The sequence below is a fragment of the Bos taurus genome, chromosome 22, assembly GCF_002263795.3.
Source record: "Bos taurus isolate L1 Dominette 01449 registration number 42190680 breed Hereford chromosome 22, ARS-UCD2.0, whole genome shotgun sequence".
Lineage (NCBI taxonomy): Eukaryota > Metazoa > Chordata > Mammalia > Artiodactyla > Bovidae > Bos > Bos taurus.
The window spans coordinates 33,073,037-33,093,580 of NC_037349.1; the positions used below are offsets into that span (position 1 = coordinate 33,073,037).

General features: G+C 41.1%; 1 protein-coding gene across 1 annotated transcript in view; it reads right to left on the reverse strand.

The window, feature by feature from the left end:
• Positions 1–20,544, reverse strand: part of TAFA1 (TAFA chemokine like family member 1) — a 508,893-nt gene that overhangs the window by 107,752 nt on the left and 380,597 nt on the right. The window contains 1 exon segment of the mRNA NM_001099727.1: positions 4,527–4,667. Coding sequence (NP_001093197.1) covers positions 4,527–4,667 — 141 coding nt within the window.

Consider the following 20,544-nt stretch of genomic DNA (forward strand, 5'->3'; position numbering starts at 1 on the left):
GCAACAGAATATCACTTTTAAACTAAAAGTCCACTCCTTAAATATCTCTCCAAATATCATGTATTATACTTTTCAATGAGTTGCTAAGATTATACTGCTAAATGTAGGCCCTGTTTAAAACAATCTGGTCTCAGATTGTGAATCTTCAAACAATCCAATATAAGCATTTTGAAAAATCAAGCTGTGCCTCTGTTTTTGGAAACACTGCAAAAAAGGCAACTGACCTGCAATTTCAGAGGAAAGCAAATAACAGCAATTGGAACACTTACCCTGGGAAATGCACTATGTAGAACAAAATATGTTTAGGGCAAATGTGGTATCTGGATTGCCAACTGTTGTCATGGACAGAAACTCATTTCTATCCATTTTTAGGATGAGAAGGGAAATGCATGAAACATCATAAATATGCCAAAGTGGAAGATAGTAAGATAAATGGTGGTACATCCTACCCTGAAATTTGTGTAGCTATTAACAATAATGTTTTTTAGAGTATGTATTAAGTTGGAAAATGTTCATCATATTGAGTTGGCCAAAATGTTCATTTTCTTATGGAAAAACCCAAACGACTATTTTGGCCAACCCGATATATTAACAGAAACAAGCTGTCTATCAAATAGTACTATAAGATTTTAGTTTAATAAAATATCTGCTTTGTGAGTTTCTTTCAATGGATTCAACCTCAAAGAAGGTATACTTATTTTCTTACAAAGCAATAATATTATGGGTGATTTTAATGGATGTGCTGTAGTTTTCAAAATTCTTACAATGAATATACATTTCAGAAGAAGACAGACCATTATTAGTGATATCCAGTATAAACACTTAGAAGCAGTTCCAAGAAAATATAGTGGCCAAAATGCCACTGTACTGAATTACTGTGAAGCAAAACTTCAGAAAATAATGTCTGTTTCTAAGCATTACCCACACTTTATCAGTAAGACAAAAAACTGACACCATCATTTAAGGAGCACTTGAGGAGAACCAGACATTAGACAAAGCACATTATACACATGATTTCCTTAGTTCTCATCACAACCTCATGAAGCAGAAACAATCTTATTCCCATTTACAGATGAGGAAACAGGTTAGGAAGCAAGATGACTGGCCCGAGATCATCCCATTAGCAACTGGTACAGCTGGGATTCCACTTGTGTCTAATTTCATAGTTTATGGTCTTAATAACTACACTGGAACTGTTCCTTTATATATCCACTTCCTATTCAATTTGCATGTAGTGATCCAGGCCTTAAAAGAGTTTTGATCAAAGTAACCAGACACTTTTTACTACACAGGCCAATGGATTCCAAGATTTTTGAGGAGTAGAATGCTTTGGAAATTAGAAACAATGAGTGTGAGGCTATAGAATATGCTGCATTTTATTGACTTTTGCTCAGAAGATAGACACTAACAGCTGCTGCTGCTGCTGCTAAGTTGCTTCAGTCGTGTCCGACTCTGTGCGACCCCATAGACAGCGGCCCACCAGGCTCCCCTGTCCCTGGGATTCTCCAGGCAAGAACACTGGAGTGGGTTGCCATTTCCTTCTCCAATGCATGAAAGGGAAAAGTGAAAGTGAAGTTGCTCAGTCGTGTCCGACTCTTCGCGACCCCATGGTCTGCAGCCTACCAGGCTCTTCCGTCCATGGGATTTTCCAGGCAAGAATACTGGAGTGGGGTGCCACTGTCTTCAGCTCTCCTGCCTAAACCTACCACACTAAAGGGCTCTGAGTTTCCAAAGTCAGACAGACTTCTTCTGAGAAACAAAAGTTACCGATATGTGGCTTAGCTTCTCAGAGAAACTTAGAGCCAAATGCCAGTTTCCCCTGTGTCGGCACAGACAGTGTGCTGCTCCCTGTGCTCTCCATTCAGATCCTGAAGGCAATTCTATATCTAGGTAATCCGTGATAAAAAAAAAAAAAAAAAGGAACTGGAAACAAAATGGAGATTTATAGTTAAAAGACTCACTGCTTTCTTTGGCAGAGAAGAGGAGAAATCATCATGGTTTTATAATGTATATTGGCTTTAGGGGCCAAGAGTTTCCTCCTCTAAGAGGATGCAATGGCTTTTCTGCTCTAGCTGCCTGCTTTCCCTGCGGTGGAGGCGCCTTATGGTACTGACTGTGATCTAGAATAACTGAACAGTCATAGTGCAAATCTCTCAGCCACAGCCCCACTGACACTGGTGGCATGATAATCCTTTGCTGTGGGAGCTGTCCTGTCCATGGTAAGTCGGTGAGCAGCTTCCTTGGCTTGTACACACCAGATGCCGGTAGCACTCTTCTAGTTATAACAGATACCTGCACCAAAATTGTCTCCAGACATTGTCAAATGGCTCCTGAGAATTGCCCTAATTGAGAACTACAGATCACAGTGCATTCCTAAATCTAACCTTTTCACATCTTAAAAAAAAAAAAAACAGCTTGACCTTCCCATGGTACAGAATGCCCCAAGGGCTTGTCCCTCTGGCTGTGGCTGATTGGACAAAGGATAACATGAGACCCAAGCCAGGTTGATCATATTTAGTCTTTTGGAGATGGCATTTAAGATACAGGAAGTGAAGTGAAGTGAAGTCGCTCAGTTGTGTCCAACTCTTTGTGACCCCATGGACTGTAGCCTACCAGGATCCTCCATCCATGGGATTTTCCAGGCAAGAGTATTGGAGTGGGTTGCCATTTCCTTCTCTAAGAGATCTCCCCAACCCAGGGATTGAACCTGCGTCTCCCACATTATAGGTAGACGCCTTACCATCTGAGCCACCAGGGAAGTCAATACAGGAAGTGAGTCAAATATACTTGTTGTATACCATGATGCTAAGTGAGATCAGAGTTGGTATCATGGAAATTAAAAGCTTTACGCCAATCCCTAAGTTATGGGAGAGCAAAAGATAAAATCCTTGAAGGAACCAGTCTACACAGAGAAGAATGAGGGAAAGAAAGATCAAAACAAAGAAAACAAGATGGAGGCTGCCTAAATGGCTTATGAATCCCCTGACATCTGCTGAATTTCCTATCACTGAGTTCCCCAGGATTTCTCTGTTTTCTTAAAAAATAACTTTTACCTTTCTTGGTCTAGTTTGTGTGTGAATGTTTTCTTTCTAACCACCTAACGGTTCATAATGAAAATACACAGCATGAGCCAATCTAGAAGGTATCTTTCTCCATCTATATCTAGAGGTAGGACCATGGACCCTAAGTCAAGAGGTTTAGGTTATAATTCCCGCTGTATGACCAGAGCAAGTGAGTCACTTCTCTGAGTCCTGATTTCCTTACTTAAGATTTTGAAGGTCAACTCACATCTGGTTCTAAAATGATGAAAGAGAAAGAGGGGGAAAGATATCTGTGATCCCTTTGAACTGTCGACTCTCTGTTTGACAGGCATATAAAATTGTTTACAGATGGTGGTCAAGACTAGGTATTAGAGTCAGTTAGTTTCATCTCAAGAGTTAGCAGAGCTACAGCTTACCAATCATGGGACCCATGGAACATTAATGAACCATTCTAAGGCTCAGTTTCCTCCATGTTTAAAATGGCAGGGAAAGTGTATCTACCCTGGTGGAAAGTGTATCTAGCCTTCAGGTTTTCAAGCCTTTTTTGTCCACTTCCGTGCTGGACAGATAGGGTTGACTTATATAACCCACAGGATATTGTGGAAACAATAAAGGATAACTTCTGAGGCTCTATCATAAAAGAAAAGGGTCACACTGTGGCCTCTACATTGTTCTCCTGGGTCACTCTGCAGGAAGCCAGCCACTACGGTGTGAAGACACCTAGCTTCCTTTGGAAGGGTGCATGTGGAAGGGAACAGAGACCACCTGCCAACAGCTCTGTGAAGGGCCGTCTTAAAACCAGCCTCCAGCATCAGTCGAGTCCTCAGATCTTGGCTGCAACAGAAGGGACCCCAAGCCAGAACCACCCAGCAAAGCTGAATTCCTGACCTATGGAAATTGTGAGATGGTGCCTAGTGCTTAAAACTGCTAACTTCGGGGGGAATGTGAATTGTTATATAGCAAGACATAAGAAAGATGGTATTGTTAGGATGAGTAAATAAAATAATGCATGGGTTTTGGACAGGGTATAGCAAATGGTGAACTCTCAGGGCACATCTATCTGTTCTTGAATATATATGAAGCCCTAGAGCAGTGCCTGGGATACAGTAAATGCTCATTAAATACAGACTGAATGCCTGTCAGGTATTACTATCTTTACTACATTAATCATCATCAGTATACATAAACTTGATCCAAAATCAATGCCAAAATGAGCTGGACCCTCAAACTCATAGACTTGAAAAAATTCCTTCACCTTATCTTTTCTAACACACATTCAAATACAGCTATTTGAAAAACCTAGAGCCAGAGAAACAAGAATTCAAACTCTGTGCAAAGGGCTGGCATTTGTCTAACTTTGCAGCATTGTAGAGACACCTTCTTTATTATCCTGAACCATATTTAGATGAAACAAAATATATATATATTTTACACCATAACAACACAGGTGAACCCATAGAGAGAGGAGTGAAACCAGCTACTTACCATCGACACAGGAAGGTCGGTTTCTTGTTGTTCCAGCCACTTTCCCAGGTAGACAGGAACACTTGACTGTTTGCGACCGCTCCTCAATGCGGTTTTTATTACAACATCTGTGCGCAGCAATCACTTCACACGTCCCTCCTTCTGGCAAGAGAGAAAGAAGCGGGATGCTGATTAGAGATAATTCAGTGGCCATTCAGGTATGTGCACGTGTGAGTGGAGGGGTTCGGAAAGTGAAAAACGTAAAGGGAAGGGTTTCCATAAAGTAGAGTTACTATGGGATTCTCTCCTACAACATGTATCTATACATGTATACAAGATTGCATACAAGGGATGTGTCATGTCATCTGGGAGAAGACAGGCATCAGGGCACAACATTTTAAATGCAACAAAGAGCAACAACAAAGAGCCCTCAAGAGGCAACACTTCTGGGCTGTATGTACGAAAAGGCAGTGGAGCAGTGAATGCCCGGAGATTTGGAGAGCTCACCCCTGCATTATCTGTGTTTAGAATTCTCTGAGCTCCCACTAATGACAAGAAACGGACACTCCAGTGGTATAGAACCTGCAGTGGCAAGAAAACTGCCCTGAAATGAGCTTTCCCTCCTAGTACCCACTCATTCTCAAGGGAGTTGAATAGAAAATCTAGTTGAAGAGTCATTTCCCCAAACCAGATCTCACCCAAAAATGATAGAAAAAGAAAATCAGTATGTGCTTCAAATAGAATCTCAAATTACAGACCAAGGCATATGGCTTCACTTAATTATTACAGATCAGCCATGCTCTCTTCAGCATTTACTGGCAACCTAATATATGCAACTCTCTGTTAGGTTCTTAACAGGTGCTCTGCTGGGTCTGTCTAAAGGCCAGTGAAATTCAAGTGGACCTTTTCAGCCCAAAGGATACCAGCTAAGCCAGTTCTCCAGGGACATAAGAGGTACTCCAAGTGATCAGAAACTTGGGATTTATTTCACCAACCTCAAGTTTTGCATTCAGGAAGAATGTTTTCCATTTGTCTGTAACACTTAGAATCCTAGGCATTTAGGACTCTGTTGGCAGTTAATTCCTCAAGCATTTGTTAAGCAACCTCTGTCTACAAGTTACTGTGTTCTAAACTATACAGGATGTGTATCCAGCCTGTATATGGTGGACACTTAAGAAACACCAATACAGTATACTAACACATATATATGGAATTTAGAAAGATGGTAATGATAACCCTGTATGCAAGACAGCAAAAGAGACACAGATGTATAGAACAGTCTTTTGGACTCTGTAGGAGAGTGAAGGGGGGGACGATTTGGGAGAATGGCATTGAAACATGTATAATATCATATAAGAAACGAATCGCCAGTCCAGGTTCGATGCAGGATACAGGATGCTTGGGGCTGGTGCACTGGGATGACCCAGAGGGATGGTATGGGGAGGGAGGTGGGAGGGGGGGTCAGGATTGGGAACACATGTACACCCGTGGCGGATTCATGTTGATGTATGGCAAAACCAATACAATATTGTAAAGTGCTGCTGCTGCTAAGTCGCTTCAGTCGTGTCTGACTCTGTGCGACCCCATAGACGGCAGCCCACCAGGCTCCAACGTCCCTGGGATTTTCCAGGCAAGAACACTGGAGTGGGTTGTCATTTCCTTCTCCAATGAAGGAAAGTGAAAAGTGAAAGGGAAGTCGCTCAGTCGTGTCCGACTCTAGCGACCCCATGGACTGCAGCCCACCAGGCTCCTCCATCCATGGGATTTTCCAGGCAAGAGTGGGGTGCCATTTTCTTCTCCGATATTGTAAAGTAATTAGTCTCTAATTAAAATAAATAAATTAAAAAAAAGAAACACTGAAACAAAGAAGCAGAGGGAGGGAAGAGAGGAGGAAGGGAAGAATTTAAACACAACTCCATCCTGATCTGAAACAGTGTAACTCAGGGGCTTGCAATGCAGGGGCGGGGGATGGGATTGTTTTGCTAGTCGCCCTCGCTGTCAATCAAACGTGGCAAAGTCTGAAGACATTTTGCATTGTCATTACAGGTAGAGGGTGAGAGCTAATGGCATCTAGAGGGTAGAAACCAGGGACGCCCCTAAACATCCCAGAGTACACAGAACAGACCCCACAACAAAGAATTATCTGACCCAAATGTCAATAGAGCCAAGAAACCCTGGTATAATACGACGGGAACCATCACAAGAATCTCTGACTGGACTTCCCTGGTGGTCCAGTCATTAAGAATCTGCCTGCCAATGCGGGTACCATGGGTTCCATCTGTGGTCCTGGAAGATCCCACATGTCACGGAGCAACTCAGGTGAAGCACCAGAACTACTAATACAGAGCCTGCGCTCTAGAGCGCACAAGCCGCAGCCGCTGCCCCTGCACCGTGTGCCCAGAGCCGGGGCTCCCCACGAGAGAGGCCGTGGCAGTGAGAAGCCCACACCCTGCAATGAAGAGTAGTCCCTGCTCACCACCAGCAGAAAAAGCCCACATAGTAACGGACAGCCAAAAACAACCAAACAAAAATCTCTGACTTAAGCAGATGAACTGTGTCTTCCTCAATAGGATGAAAGAGTTTGGGCTTTCAAACAAACCTGTTCTAGCCTGAATCTCAGCTCTGTCACTGTTGAAGTCCCTCAGTTTTGTTATCTATAAAGTACAAATATCTGTAAAGTACAAATAAAAATAACCTTGCGTCACGAGTTATGTAAGTATTAACCAAGGTAACACGCGTTAGCACTGAGTTGAGTTCATATATGGTGCCTATGTTGGGAATGTCCAATCACACTGATGTTATATTTCTTTGGGGATACTCCCCTCCTTTCTGCCTCAGGAAAGTTCAAACAGGTTTTCTCCCAGAATACCCTTTCCTGTCTTCCCATTCCTGCATCCACCACTCACACATCAAATGCATAGACTGATTACAAAGGTCGGATCCTTAGAGACATTCCCTAATCACCAGTTTTCATTCTCTTAGAACTGTACACATTTGCTTGCACGACTGTAACCACAAAACTGTAAGCCTGGTCAGAGTCAAGGTTGTTGCTTGTCTCTCCACAACACTATAGTCAATAACTGGTGTGGTTAATCCATAACTATTGAAAGAATAAGTAAATTAATGAAAATCAACAGGATAAGTATTGAGTTCTTTGGACACAGATGGAAGGGGACACCCATTCCTTTTTAAAGAATTAGGAAGGCTACTGAAGTTGAGTTGAAAGGTAGGGCTTCAGCAGGGGACAATGACGGGGAAGCATTTTGCTAATGTGAGAGGTTGGAATATGATTTTAAAACAAATGTTTAATCTTAGGACGACATAGGACAGAAAATTTATGAAGATAGTATAGTGAGTTCCCATATATCCCACACTCTACTACATATTTCCTAGTTTTAGGCCCTTAATATTAACATCACATATTAGTATACTACACTTGTTACAATTAATGAACAAATACTGATACAGTGTTATTAGCTAAAGTCTAGGCTTCATTCCAATTTTTTTACCTTTTGCCTAATGTTTTTTCTATGCCAGGACACTTCCAGGATCCCACATTAATTTTAGTTATCTTATCTCTTTAGGTTTCCTTGGTTATGACAGTTTCTCAGACATTCTTTCCTTTTTGAGAACCTGGACAGTTTTGAGCAGTGTTTTTTTTGTTTGTTTTGTTTTTTATAAAATGTCCCTCAAATGAGATTTTTCTTATGGTTTTCTCATGATTAAACTGTTCTGTGTTTTTGGAGGAGGACCCCGGAGGTACAGTACCATTCTCATGACATCAAATCAAGAGTACATATCATCAACATGACTCATTACTCTTGATGTTGACCTTGATCACATGGTTGATTCAGTACTTGTCAGATTTCTCTACCATAAAGTTACACTCCTTCTCCACTCTCTATGGCGTCCTCTTTGGAAAGATTTCACTGACTACAGCCCATCCTTAGAGAATACAGAGTTATTTATGCTCTGTCTCCATCTCTGTGGGGTTGCAGTATCCATTACAATTATTGGAAATCCTTCTACAAGGTATATAAGTCTGTTCTCTTCCATTTATTTAATTATTTATTATTTACATCAGCAAATTATTTATATTAATTGATTGATGAATTAATCATATCAGTATGGGTTCATGGCTGATTGTTATTTATTTATCCTTTGGGTTATAATCCAATACTATGCTATTTATTTTGTTGATCAAGATGGTCCAGATTCGGCCATTATGAACTTTTCTAGTTGATTTGCCTTCTTCTTCTCTTCTTCTTTTTAAAAGCACTTCCTTTCTTTCTGGCCCTGTGTTATGATCCTGCCTCATCGTATATATTTCCTGCCCTAGTCCTAGAATTAGCCATATCTCTAAGGAGAGTCAAGGTATTTTAAATACCTGGGACAATATTTTAAATATTGGAACAGATGGAACTGAGGACTTGAAACAGGACTGAACAGAAGAGGACTTTCATCTTCAGGGAGAGGCATTGGGGGTGATTCTGCATTGCAATGAGGTACAATGTGACTATGAAGCTAAGGAAAGATGTGACCTGGATACTGCTCTTGAGCGACACCATGTCTACTCTTTGACCCCATTCAGGAGGGGTCAGAGAGGGCAAAGAAGAAGAAACAAGAGGCCGCTGCAGAATTCTAAGCAGGAAGCAAGCAGGCTTGAACTTGGATGATGAGAAGAGTATTTCCGTCTCACCACCTGCCCATCACTGGATGGCAGTTAATGAAAGAGCAGGGCTAGAGGCACAGTTCACTCTTTAACATCGACACTTGCAATCATGTTACTTTAGCTCATAATTGTCAGCAACAAGTGTCCCCAGTTAAGTCACTAATAACTAGTTTTATACTTCATGAAAATACCACTAATTCTAAAGTCACCGCTTTAGTTTAATGTAAGATTGGAGCAACATTTTTGATTGAAAATGGCACAAGGCATATGAAAGCTCTCGTTTCATTTAGAGCCAAGCTGGCAGGGTGACAGACAAGCCAGATCATCTGAATTACTGACCGAGTTTTATAATATGGACAAGGAGGTGGCCATTGGAGGCCCAGAGCCAGTTCTCACTGCCCTGCTGTGGCAATGGCTTAGTCACTAAGTCATGTCTGACTCTTTGTGACCCCATGGACTGTAGCCCACCAAGCTCCTCTGTCCATGGGTATTCTCCAGGCAAGAGTACTGGAGTGGGTTGCCATTTCCTTCTCCAGGGGATCGTCCCAACCCAGGGATCAAACCTGGGTCTCCTGCATTGCAGGCAGATTCTTTACCATCTGAGCCACCAGGGAAGCACTGAATTCTGTTCCCTGTCAGGTCCGTGCTCACTACACTTTAGTGAGCTCTGATTTGGGTGCTGTCCTTGGCACTTTACCTACATTAACTGTGAACCTCCCAGGAACTACACAAGGCATTGTTCCCACTCAACAGATGAAAGGGAGGTTGAATAACCTGCCCAGAGTCACACAAGTGTGCCCCAAGTCTGTTGTACTCCAAACTCACATGTTTTCTGCATCTTGTCACAAGACTTTCTTTGATGATGAAGAACTTCCAAAAGGAAGTTTGACACTTTGTTTAGAAGGGGTATCAGGGTTAGGCATTCAACCTACCCCTCCCATAACTGTGTCCTTGACCTCACTTACTCCACCCTTCTCTCCTTCCCTCTGCTCCAGGGCCACTGGTCTGTTTGCAGACTACTGGCTGAACATGGCAGGAGTGATTCCTCTTGAGGGTTGCTCTGATTCAGAGAGCAAACTACCTGAACAAGTTGAACTCTGTAACACCTAGGACTCCCGTCCAGTGGATCCCTGGCTCACTCTCAACTCTTCCATATCTTTTTCAAATGTCAGTTTACCAGAGACACTTTTGACCACCCTACTGAAATCAACTGAGCGACTTTTACTCGTTGAAATCGTAATTCCCTTAGTCAGCACCCATGATTTCACTTTGCTCTGTGCCAGCCACTGCCCCATACCCAGCCACCAGGGTACTTGTAACTTACCAAATACAGTATATAATTTATTTATGTATTATACTTACTGTGTGTTTCTCAGTGGACTGCAATTTTCTCAAGGACAGGGATTCCTGATGTTTCCCATTAAATATTGTCTGTCACATTATTGTTAGGATTTCAAAAGTACTTTTGATGCATATTTCATTAAAACTGAAAAACCGTTCAAAGATAGAAATAGGACTATTGTCATCTGTACTTGTTTGAGTGAGGATGCAGACTTAAAGCAGCCAAATGACATAGCCATAAAAGAATCGGCAATGATAATAGTATTCCAAGTGTTAATCATTCACTGACTATTTACTATTAATACATTACTGACATCATGGTAGATACTGTATAAAGCTTCAATTTATTACATACTCAAAAAGCCCAATGAGGTCATGATGACCCTCATTTTTACAGAGGAGGCAAGTGTCATCAAGAGCAGCTTAACACTTACCACATTTTACTTAGCAAGTACCTGTCAGCATCTGGACCAGAATTTAGATCCTCTGACCCCATATATGTATCCTTTCCCCAGTCCCACCCTGGCACATATGCTGCCTTTTCTCTGAAAAGGGACAGGGAATTGACAAGTGCTCCATTTTCATTAAAATCTTGTACATAAAGTCAGTGACCCCAGACCACATCTTCCTTAGGCTAATGGATGATGGTTTGCACACTGGGAGCCTGGGGCAACTGGAGCAACTGGGTTGCTCTAAATAATGAGCTCATCTGATCTTGACAAGTTGAACTATGGCTTCGTTGACACCTACTGCTCAGGTACACCAATGTGGAGACCAGAACCGAGTCTCAGAGAACCACAGGACCCTGCCATTCAGAATGTCTGATGGGCCCTGCCATATATGCAGACCTGATTCCCAAGGTTTATGCTTGTGACTGACCTAGCCACAGTCAATCAGAGAAATGTAATCTTTCAGTAGAAATGTAATCTTTCTTTAGAATACTAACTATGAAACCCTGGTCCATAGGCTTGCAATTACAAAAAAAAGTTAGTTTTTTTGGAAAAAGCTCAGATATGCAGTCCTTTGATTAGAATTTTTCAAGTTTTGCCTCATGAGACTTCACGGATTATCTGAGGGGGTTCAGTTATATCCACTAGAAGAAAGGAGAAAGCAACTCTTGATAATTTATTTTTAATATTCAGTATAGCACTTCAATGTTTTATTTAAATGTTTATTTTAACATTCAGTATAATCCTTCAAGGGGATTCCTTTGCTAAGGAAAAAGTGAAAACCACTGTACTCGGCTGATGAGCAGCTCGAAAGCTAATATCAAGTGACAAGTATTTGATGGATGGATGATTGAACAAGATGAAACATGAATTACAAGTCTGTCGTGGATTATTGCACATTTAACAAGGAACTTACTGTTTCTGAGATGTTTAGATGTCTTTGGTACAGAATTGTATAGTAAGTTGGTAAGATACACTCCCATTTTCAATTTCTATGTTTAGTATTATTTTTATTTCTTGGCTATCTCAGAAGCCCACATTTACTTTGATCCACCCAAGACACAGGGAGAGGCTGATCCAATTCTGTGAAAAGAAATAAAATTCTGGATTTCTATAATAACCACGTGGATAAAACTTTTCAAGACCCTCTGGAGTTGACCGAATTTTTCTTTACCTATTGGCCTCACTAGCCGGCTACTTCAAAAAAGAGACTTAAAATAAAAATATTCCCAGATTTGGTTCCTGTGAAAGGAAAGAGTTAAGTTTGTCATAACCCTTTCTGGGAACTAGAAAATTGTTCTTTTAAATCTATTTTATCTGCATTTTAAGAATTACCTAGTGAACTGTCCTTTCAAACCCAACTAGCAAGGTTATTGCAAAATCATAATGATAATATTTGTCATGTAAATGCCTTTCAGTCTTTGGCACTAATACCTGACCATTCTAAATTTTATCTCAATCCAAGTCAAAATGATTTCAAGATGATCTATGGCCTCTCAAAGCAAAGTCATTTAAGTGCTCAGAAAACTGAGCTTTCCTTTCTTGCTTACGGATTACCTGGAAACTTGCTTCTTTTCTGGATTTCACTCAGCATCTGTAGAACCAGCCAAGAAGACAGGTGAAATAACCTTTTCACTACTGGCAGAGAATGTGTCGTAATACAAGCCAGTATGGGATTTGTTTGTACTATTCAGATTTTCTAGTTTGTGGTTTGTATCATGGCTTTGTCTATAGAAAACACACCTAAGGTGAAATGCTGCTGCTAAGTCGCTTCAGTAGTGTCCGACTCTGTGCGACCCCATAGACGGCAGCCCACCAGGCTCCACCGTCCCTGGGATTCTCCAGGCAAGAACACTGGAGTGGGTTGCCATTTCCTTCTCCAAGGCAGGAAAGTGAAAAGTGAAAGGGAAGTCGCTCAGTCGTGTCCGACTCTTTGCGACCCCATGGACTACAGCCCACCAGGCTCCTCTGTCCATGGGATTTTCCAGGCAAGAATGCTGGAATAGGGTGCCATTGCCTTCTCTGAAGGTGAAATATAAGAAATTAGCCTTCTACCCTAAATCTAATCTTAGAAGGGGGCCCTATTGTTCTTCTAGATTAGAAGGTAAATACAGTAATTACATGATGAATGCAGGCCAATCTGAAAAAGTTAGATGTGTTAGATGGACATCAGTTTCCTAGTTTTCCCTCCAATACACATTTTTAAAACAGTGGCCTGCTTCCCACTCTTTTACCCCATGTTTCCCAGGAGGCGATGGGCAAGCCCCCTGCCGAGAAGCTCTCCAAGGCAGCTCTCCACTTTTTCTGTCTGCTCTTTCTTTTGGATTTGTCAGCATTTGGAGTGCATTATCAAAACCTATTTTTAACAGGAAGAGAAAGTTCCTAATAGCCCCAAAGGGGGAAAAAAAAAAAAAGACAGCATTTCAAGATTATTTCTGGCAGCAATAACTCTTTCTGAGATGGAAAAGTTTACAAAAATTTTCAAGCCCAATATGTTCCTAGCAATGATCCCTCCTTCCCAATTCAATGCATCGCTGTCTTGCCCTGTATTGGTGAGGAAACAAAAAGAAGATAAATTGCTAAGGATAATATTTCTTTAAAAGAGAGTCCCTGTGAATGACAATTATACATCTTGAAGGAAAGGGAAGATGAGATTAGGGATGATTGGCAGGTGGATGGCTAAAAATCTGATGATTGGGATCTTAAATGGTTTGTCCCCCCCCTCCCCCACCATGGACATCTAGTAGAAATAGCTTATACTGACAAAACTGATTGATCTGAGCTACAAACTGGGTCAACCATTTAAAAATGGTCACTTGTGGGAGATTGCTAATATCTAATCCTTTTCATCTGTCAGAGAGTTTGACACTAGTATATTTTGGTGTTGATGGTTTCATGTCCATGACCAAGCGTAGCCAAGCAATTCGAAATGATCACAACACCAAGTTTTCTGGGAAAGAAGATGCTAGGGGAGAATGTAAGGTTGAGATGGAAAATAATCTTTTTTTTTTTTGAAGTTAATGTAAGTCTAAACTCTGTATTTTGGAAGGAGGGGGGCTCCTGTACTCACTATTCAGGTCTTCTTTAGGTGGTCTCCTTGAATCAGATTGTAAGTTAAAGCTCTCTTCTATATGACCCTACAAGCTCATATAATTACCCCATAATAATATTTACAATGCACTATTTTGGCACTTTTAAAGAATATCTCACTTTTCTTATCTCCATAAGAGCAGCAACTTTTATATTTCATTATGTTATTACTGGGTCCATTTCTGGCCTGTAATTATTTGGTGAATGAACCTCTTCCGCAAAGACTAGGTTTTGTCCCCCATGTCTCCTAATTGAAATGATTGGTTTATCACATCTCCATCCTGTTGGGTTACACATTCTATAATGGTAGGAAGCTCATCTTGTTTACTTCTTTATCGCTAGTGTCTGGAACATGTGTGTGTGTGTGCTTAGTGGGTCAGTCATGTCCAACTCTTTGCAGCCCCATGGGCTGTAGCCTGCTAGGCTCCTCTGTCCATGGAGTTTTCCAGGCAAGAATGCTGGAGTGGGTTGCCATTTCCTTCTTCAGGGGAACTTCCTGACCCAGGGAATGAACCTTGTGTCTCCTTCATTGGCAGGCAGATTCTTTACCACTGCGCCACCTGGAAAACCCATAGTACGTGGTACAGACATTCTCGTACTTGCTAGATTACTGAGTAATTAACTGAATGAGGGAAAGAAGAAAGAAAGGAAAAGAAGCAGAGGAGGGAAGAAGGAAAGTGTTAGATAGAAGAAAGAAAGAGAAAGAAAGAAGAAGAGAAGGGAAAAAATGAAATGTTGTTAGATATTAATCCTCTTTGGGGATCTTTTCCTGAGTATCCAATATGTGGTCTTTTCAGAAAATGAACTTGAATGATAAATGTAGCTTTTGCAAAGAAGTGACCTTCTAATACACCTTCTAGAAAAATCAGCTTGGAACTTTGGTTTTGGGGGAGAGCCAAATTGTACAAAGGAAAAGATTTTTACTCTAAGCAAAATGACTGAAAAATGAAATTGCAATAAAGAGTAACCATAAGGAAACTTCAGTCCTCATTAATGCTAAAGGCAGGATATATCTGCTTATAGTAGAAGCCAATTTTTGGAGGAAATGAATAAAATGTGATTAAGGAATGCTAAGACTGACATGATAATTCGGATCTAGCATTTTAACTTTATTGCAAATGGTTCCTTTCTTTGAAAGCTGTTAAATGTAAGAAGCACAGGTGTTTTGATATTCACTTTTATAGGACTTCTCCATCAAGGCCTTATAAATAGCTCTCTTGGAATCTATTGTAGCGGATGTCAGAAATGCATATTTAAGACTGTGTTAAAAATGCTTTATTGACCCAATGGACTGGAAGGAAGCTCCAAGTGTCTTTGTAAATCATTGACAAGAGAGACACTAATGGATCTTTAAGCATGTCTTGGTCAAGGAGGGCAAAACGGCTGCTTGATTTGTTTAAACTTGAGATTAAACAAATTACCATCTCCTCTGTCCCAGGGTTCTGTGGTATATACAGTGTAGACAAATGCAGGAAAAAGAAACAAATTCTGGGCCAAACAGTCATGTCTGAGGCAGTAGAGCAAAATGAATAAAATATTGTAGAGTCAGGCCCCCAAAGTTCAAGTCCTAAATCAGCTTCCTATTGTCTTCTATTCTATGTCTCAGGGTTCTCCTCTGTAAAATGTGAATAATAATAATATTAACTTATTAGGGTTAGTGTGAGGACTAAATGAGTATGAGAATTAAGTGAGTGCAGGCAAACTGATTATAATAAATAGCTGTTAATACACTGACCAGCACACAGCATGTCCACCGTAAATAAGAACTGACATTTTTCTTACTGTTCACATAAAAAATGAAACCCAATTTCAAAGACACTACCAGAGGCAGTTATATGTGACGTGAATTTTGATGGAAGGACACAATTCTGAAAGGTTGGAAAATGGAAGCATTTAGTTTTCAAGTTCCAAGACTCTCCTGTCAGATGTGTGAACTGTTGGTGCAATGACGGGTGGTCTACGGGCTTTCTACTTTGCATCCTTGCTTCATCTGCTCTTAAGTCTTTATTCATTTTTATTCTGTTTCTTCGTGATGTTTATTTAATGGCAAAACAGCAGGAATACACTCTGAGAATGAAGCCTAGTAACAATGATAAACTTTAAAAAATTCTCTTAAGGAGGGCTTCTCTGGTGGTCTAGTGGTTAAGAATCTGCTCTGCAATGTAAGGGACACCAGTCTGATCCCTGGTTTGGGGGGATCCCACCTGCCATGGAGCAGCTTACCCTCTGCTCCGAAACTACTGAGTCTGCTTTCTAGAGCCCATGAGCGGCAATCACTGAGCCCACATGCTGCGACTATTGAAGCCCACAGCCCAGATCCTGTGCTCTAAAAGAGAAGCCACCACAATGAGAAGCCCCAGCACCTCAAGAAGAGTAGTCCCTGCTCACCAAAACTAGAGAAAGCCCAACCATAACAATAACAATGAAGACCTAGAGCAGCCAACAATAAATAAATAAAAATATAATTTTAAAAATAATTCTCTTAAAAGGGGATTCTTCTATTAGCCTCCATGGGTAAGTGTATGGATATTAAAAGGAACATGAGTAATGACAATACACAAACTCCGTTATCAAAACATAAAAGGACAGCAGGCAATGCAATGGCCCAGAATCTATTGTCTCTAAATCATAACTATTTTATGACATATTTTCTTCCAGATAAACAAAAATACACACTCATGGAACAATATTCCTGAGTTAGCTTAGAAGCAAAAACAAGAAGATCAAGGTACAATTTCAGATTATCCAAAGAGAAATGGCTTTAAAATAACATCCCCTGAAAGAAGCGTTTTTAGTTTAGGGTCTGATTTTCTCTGCTGGGTCCTCTTGTTGAGTCTTAAACTGATCTTAAATTCTAAGTCCTTTCTGTGGTACCCACAGGAGAACCACATGAAAATCCATAGGCATTAGCTTTTACTTCCATCTATGGTGAAGCGACTTAGCAGCAGCAGCAGCGTGGTCTAATCACTCTCAAACTCCTAAGTGAATTACTAAGTTTTAGGCAATCTGTTACACAAATACTAAAATTAACATTTTGCTTATGTCTATTGAATCCTATGGGCTTCCCTGGTTGCTCAAATGGTAAAGAATCTGCCTGCAAAGGAGGAGACCAGGGTTCAGTGCCTGGGTTGGGAAGATCCCCTGGAAAAGGGTATGGTAACCCACTCTAGTATTCTTGCCTGGAGAATACCACGGACAGAGGAGCCTGCTGGACTACAGTCCATGGGGTTACAAAGAGTCAGATATGACTGAGTGATTCACACACACACACACACACACACACACTGAACTCTATAACAGTTTTGTGAAGAAGTGGTCTCTACATTATCAATGGCTGAGACTTTTCTTAGACCTAAAGGATCCACTTGTAGTAGGATATTTAAGACTATAGCATTTGAGATTGTATTTTAGAGCCATATTGACGGGATTTAAATGCTGCCTCCACCCTTTGGGATCTGTATTATGTCAGGAAGATCATTTACACTTTCTATTCTTAGTTTCCTCCTCTGTAAAATGGGGAAAATAACAATACTTTGATGATTAGGGAGTTGTGAGGATAAATGAGGCACTTGAATTATGCCTGAAGAACCGTACAAGTGTTTGCTGTTAATAGTCTTGCTATTTTTAATTTTAGCTGTTGTAACCATTAGGACTTCTGAATGACTATCTCTGACTCTCCTTCCCCTAGGTTTAGGGTAGTTCCCAGTCCCCTTGTGGGAGGCGGGGCCATCTGAGTATTTCCGTATTAAAGGAAGTGATCTGTCATTTTCATATTATTGTTTAGTTGTGAAGTTGTGTCTGATCTTTGCAACCCCATGGACTGCAGCCCACCAGGCTCCTCTGTCCTTGGGATTTCCCAGGCAAGAATACTGGAGAGGGTTGCCATTTCCTTCTCCAGGGGATCTTCCCGAGCCAGGGACTGAACACAGGTCTCCTGCACTGGCAGGAAAATTCTTTACTGCTGAGCCGCCAGGGAAGCCCATCACTTTCATACCAAGCTTTTAATTCCTTGTGGAAGACTCTAGAGCTCTCTTCCTGTTGGTGCAGTAACCAGCAGTGTTTTAGATCAGGGATCAGCCAACTTTTTCTATAAAGGTCTCAGGTTAAAAATGTTTTTAGTATTGTTGGCCATCTGATCTCCGTGGCAATTACCAAACTCTGCAGTTGGAACACAACCATGAACAAAACATAAATAAAAGATATGGCTGTGCATAAATAAAATTTTGTGTATGGAAAGTGAAACTTGAACGTCATGTAATTTTTAGGGGTCATAAAATATTCCTCTTTTGATTTTTGCTAGCCATTGAAAAAGGTAGAAATCATTCTTAGCTCATAAGCTATAAAAAGAAAACCAAATGGTGGGCCAGATTTGGTCTATGGACTAGTGTGCCCACCCCTATTTTGGATATTGGCTGCTCCAGCAGTTCTAGTTCCTGGATGACACCTCCAAACACAATCACAGTGAGGAACCACAAAGGGCGTGTTGCTTGATCAAGAAATAAACCTTCATTGTTTTAAGCCAATGAGAGTTGCAGGTGGTTTGTTATTGCAGTTCAATACAGCCTAATCTGACTCATGTATTATTCTTTAAGGTGATGAGAATGAAAAAGGTGTATTACCCCCTTAAGAGAGTTTAACTTGCTTCTGTAAATATTTAGTGATAACTAAGGTGGAACCATTCCAAGGCTTTTACCCATGAAATACAGTCTTTCAAATCGATGCCATCCATGAAGAACGGGAATGAGATATAGCCGCTCAGCTTCCTCCTCTGTGCACATATCTCATCCAAGCCAAGGATCTGGCCCTTGTCATCTTGGTGTTTTATTGGTGTAGCTGAGAGGTAATCACAAAAGTATATATTTCTTCATATCATGAGACTGTGCCTCTCCTCCACAGTCAGCAAGATCAGAAAACACACATTTAGGGGAAAAGAAGGCAAACAGAAACTCTGATTTGTGTTACACATTGTAGAAGTCATTAACTATGACTCAGGTAGAAAAACTTATTACTTCTCTTTTTGACAGTGATGACAATTTAATAGTATTTGACTCTACCGAGTTACATAAAGCGTCCGGAGGCATTGAAAGGGACTGTTTATCAAGATGATAAACAAGGTTTCCTTTCCTCCCTGGCTGCATGGATGTGATCAGAAGTCTGAGGCCATCTGAAAACACTTAGTCTGGCCACCAGGAAGACGTGAAGCTACACGGGACCATCTGCACTTGAAATGAGCTTCACTTAATTGACCTGCTCCACCAGCTCAGCACAAAGGGAGGCATGTTTATGTGAGTAGATGACCACCAGGGCATTCAGTGTGGATTTGGTGACTGAGGGAAGGGTATTAGTCCTACTTAAACCCTGCTCTTTGGAAATCTCATACTCAACTAATCTAAAAACATACAGTCACCTTTGCCTTCTGGTTTGCGTAAAGCAGGCTGGATTCTCAGATTTCTGAGAATGGAGAAGGCAATGGCACCCCCCTCCAGTACTCTTGCCTGGAAAATCCCATGGATGGAGGAGCCAGGAAGGCTGGAGTCCACGGGGTTGCTGAGGGTCAGACACGACTGAGTGACTTCCCTTTCACTTTTCACTTTCATGCATTGGAGAAGGAAATGGCAACCCACTCCAGTGTTCTTGCCTGGAGAATCCCAGGGACTGTGGAGCCTGGTGGGCTACTGTCTATGGGGTCGCACAGAGTCGGACACGATTGAAGCGACTTAGCAGCAGCAGCAGCAGAATGAGTTTGAATGGATGAGTATAATTAAAAAAAACACACACACAAAGTAAGTGTTTGTTTTTAGTATTGCTATTATTAACTGTGGCAGTCATTAATGCCATTAGTCATTTCTACTTTGTGCAAGTGAATTGTTAGTTGTGTCTGACTCAGTCGTGTCCAATTCTTTGAGACCCCATGGACAGTAGTAGCCCACCAGGCTCCTCTGTCCATGGAATTTTCCAGCAAGAATACTGGAATGGGTTGCCATTTTCTCCTCCAGGAGATCTTCCTGACCCAAGGATCAAACATGCTTCTCCTGTGTCTGCTGCATTGCAGATAGATTCTTTACTCACTGAGCCATTGGGGAAACTTCCTCCAAAGAGAAGTTTCTCTGTTCTACAGAGAACAGAAAATAGAATACTACTACAGATTAGAAAAGTCTCTATTCTTTTTATCTGCCCAGCAAACTCTGCTACTTCTACTGGTACTTGCTTCTTTGTTTTCCTTAGGGAGCCAAAGGCCTCTTCTCCAATGTTAACTCATGGAGTTTTGAAGTTGTTGGTTCTACCCCTGATCCAGAAGAGTGCAAAGACTCAAAACTAGCTAAGTGGATTATGAATTCTCTAGTGACCAGTCTAGAGCTCCAAGGACTGGTACCAGTCCTAGCTCAAGCTGTACACAATGAGATCCAATTGTAAACTATTCATTCTTGGGAAAATATTTTTTTCTGGAAGTCTTTCTAATGAAAAAATGTAAATCAGGAGTTTGCCA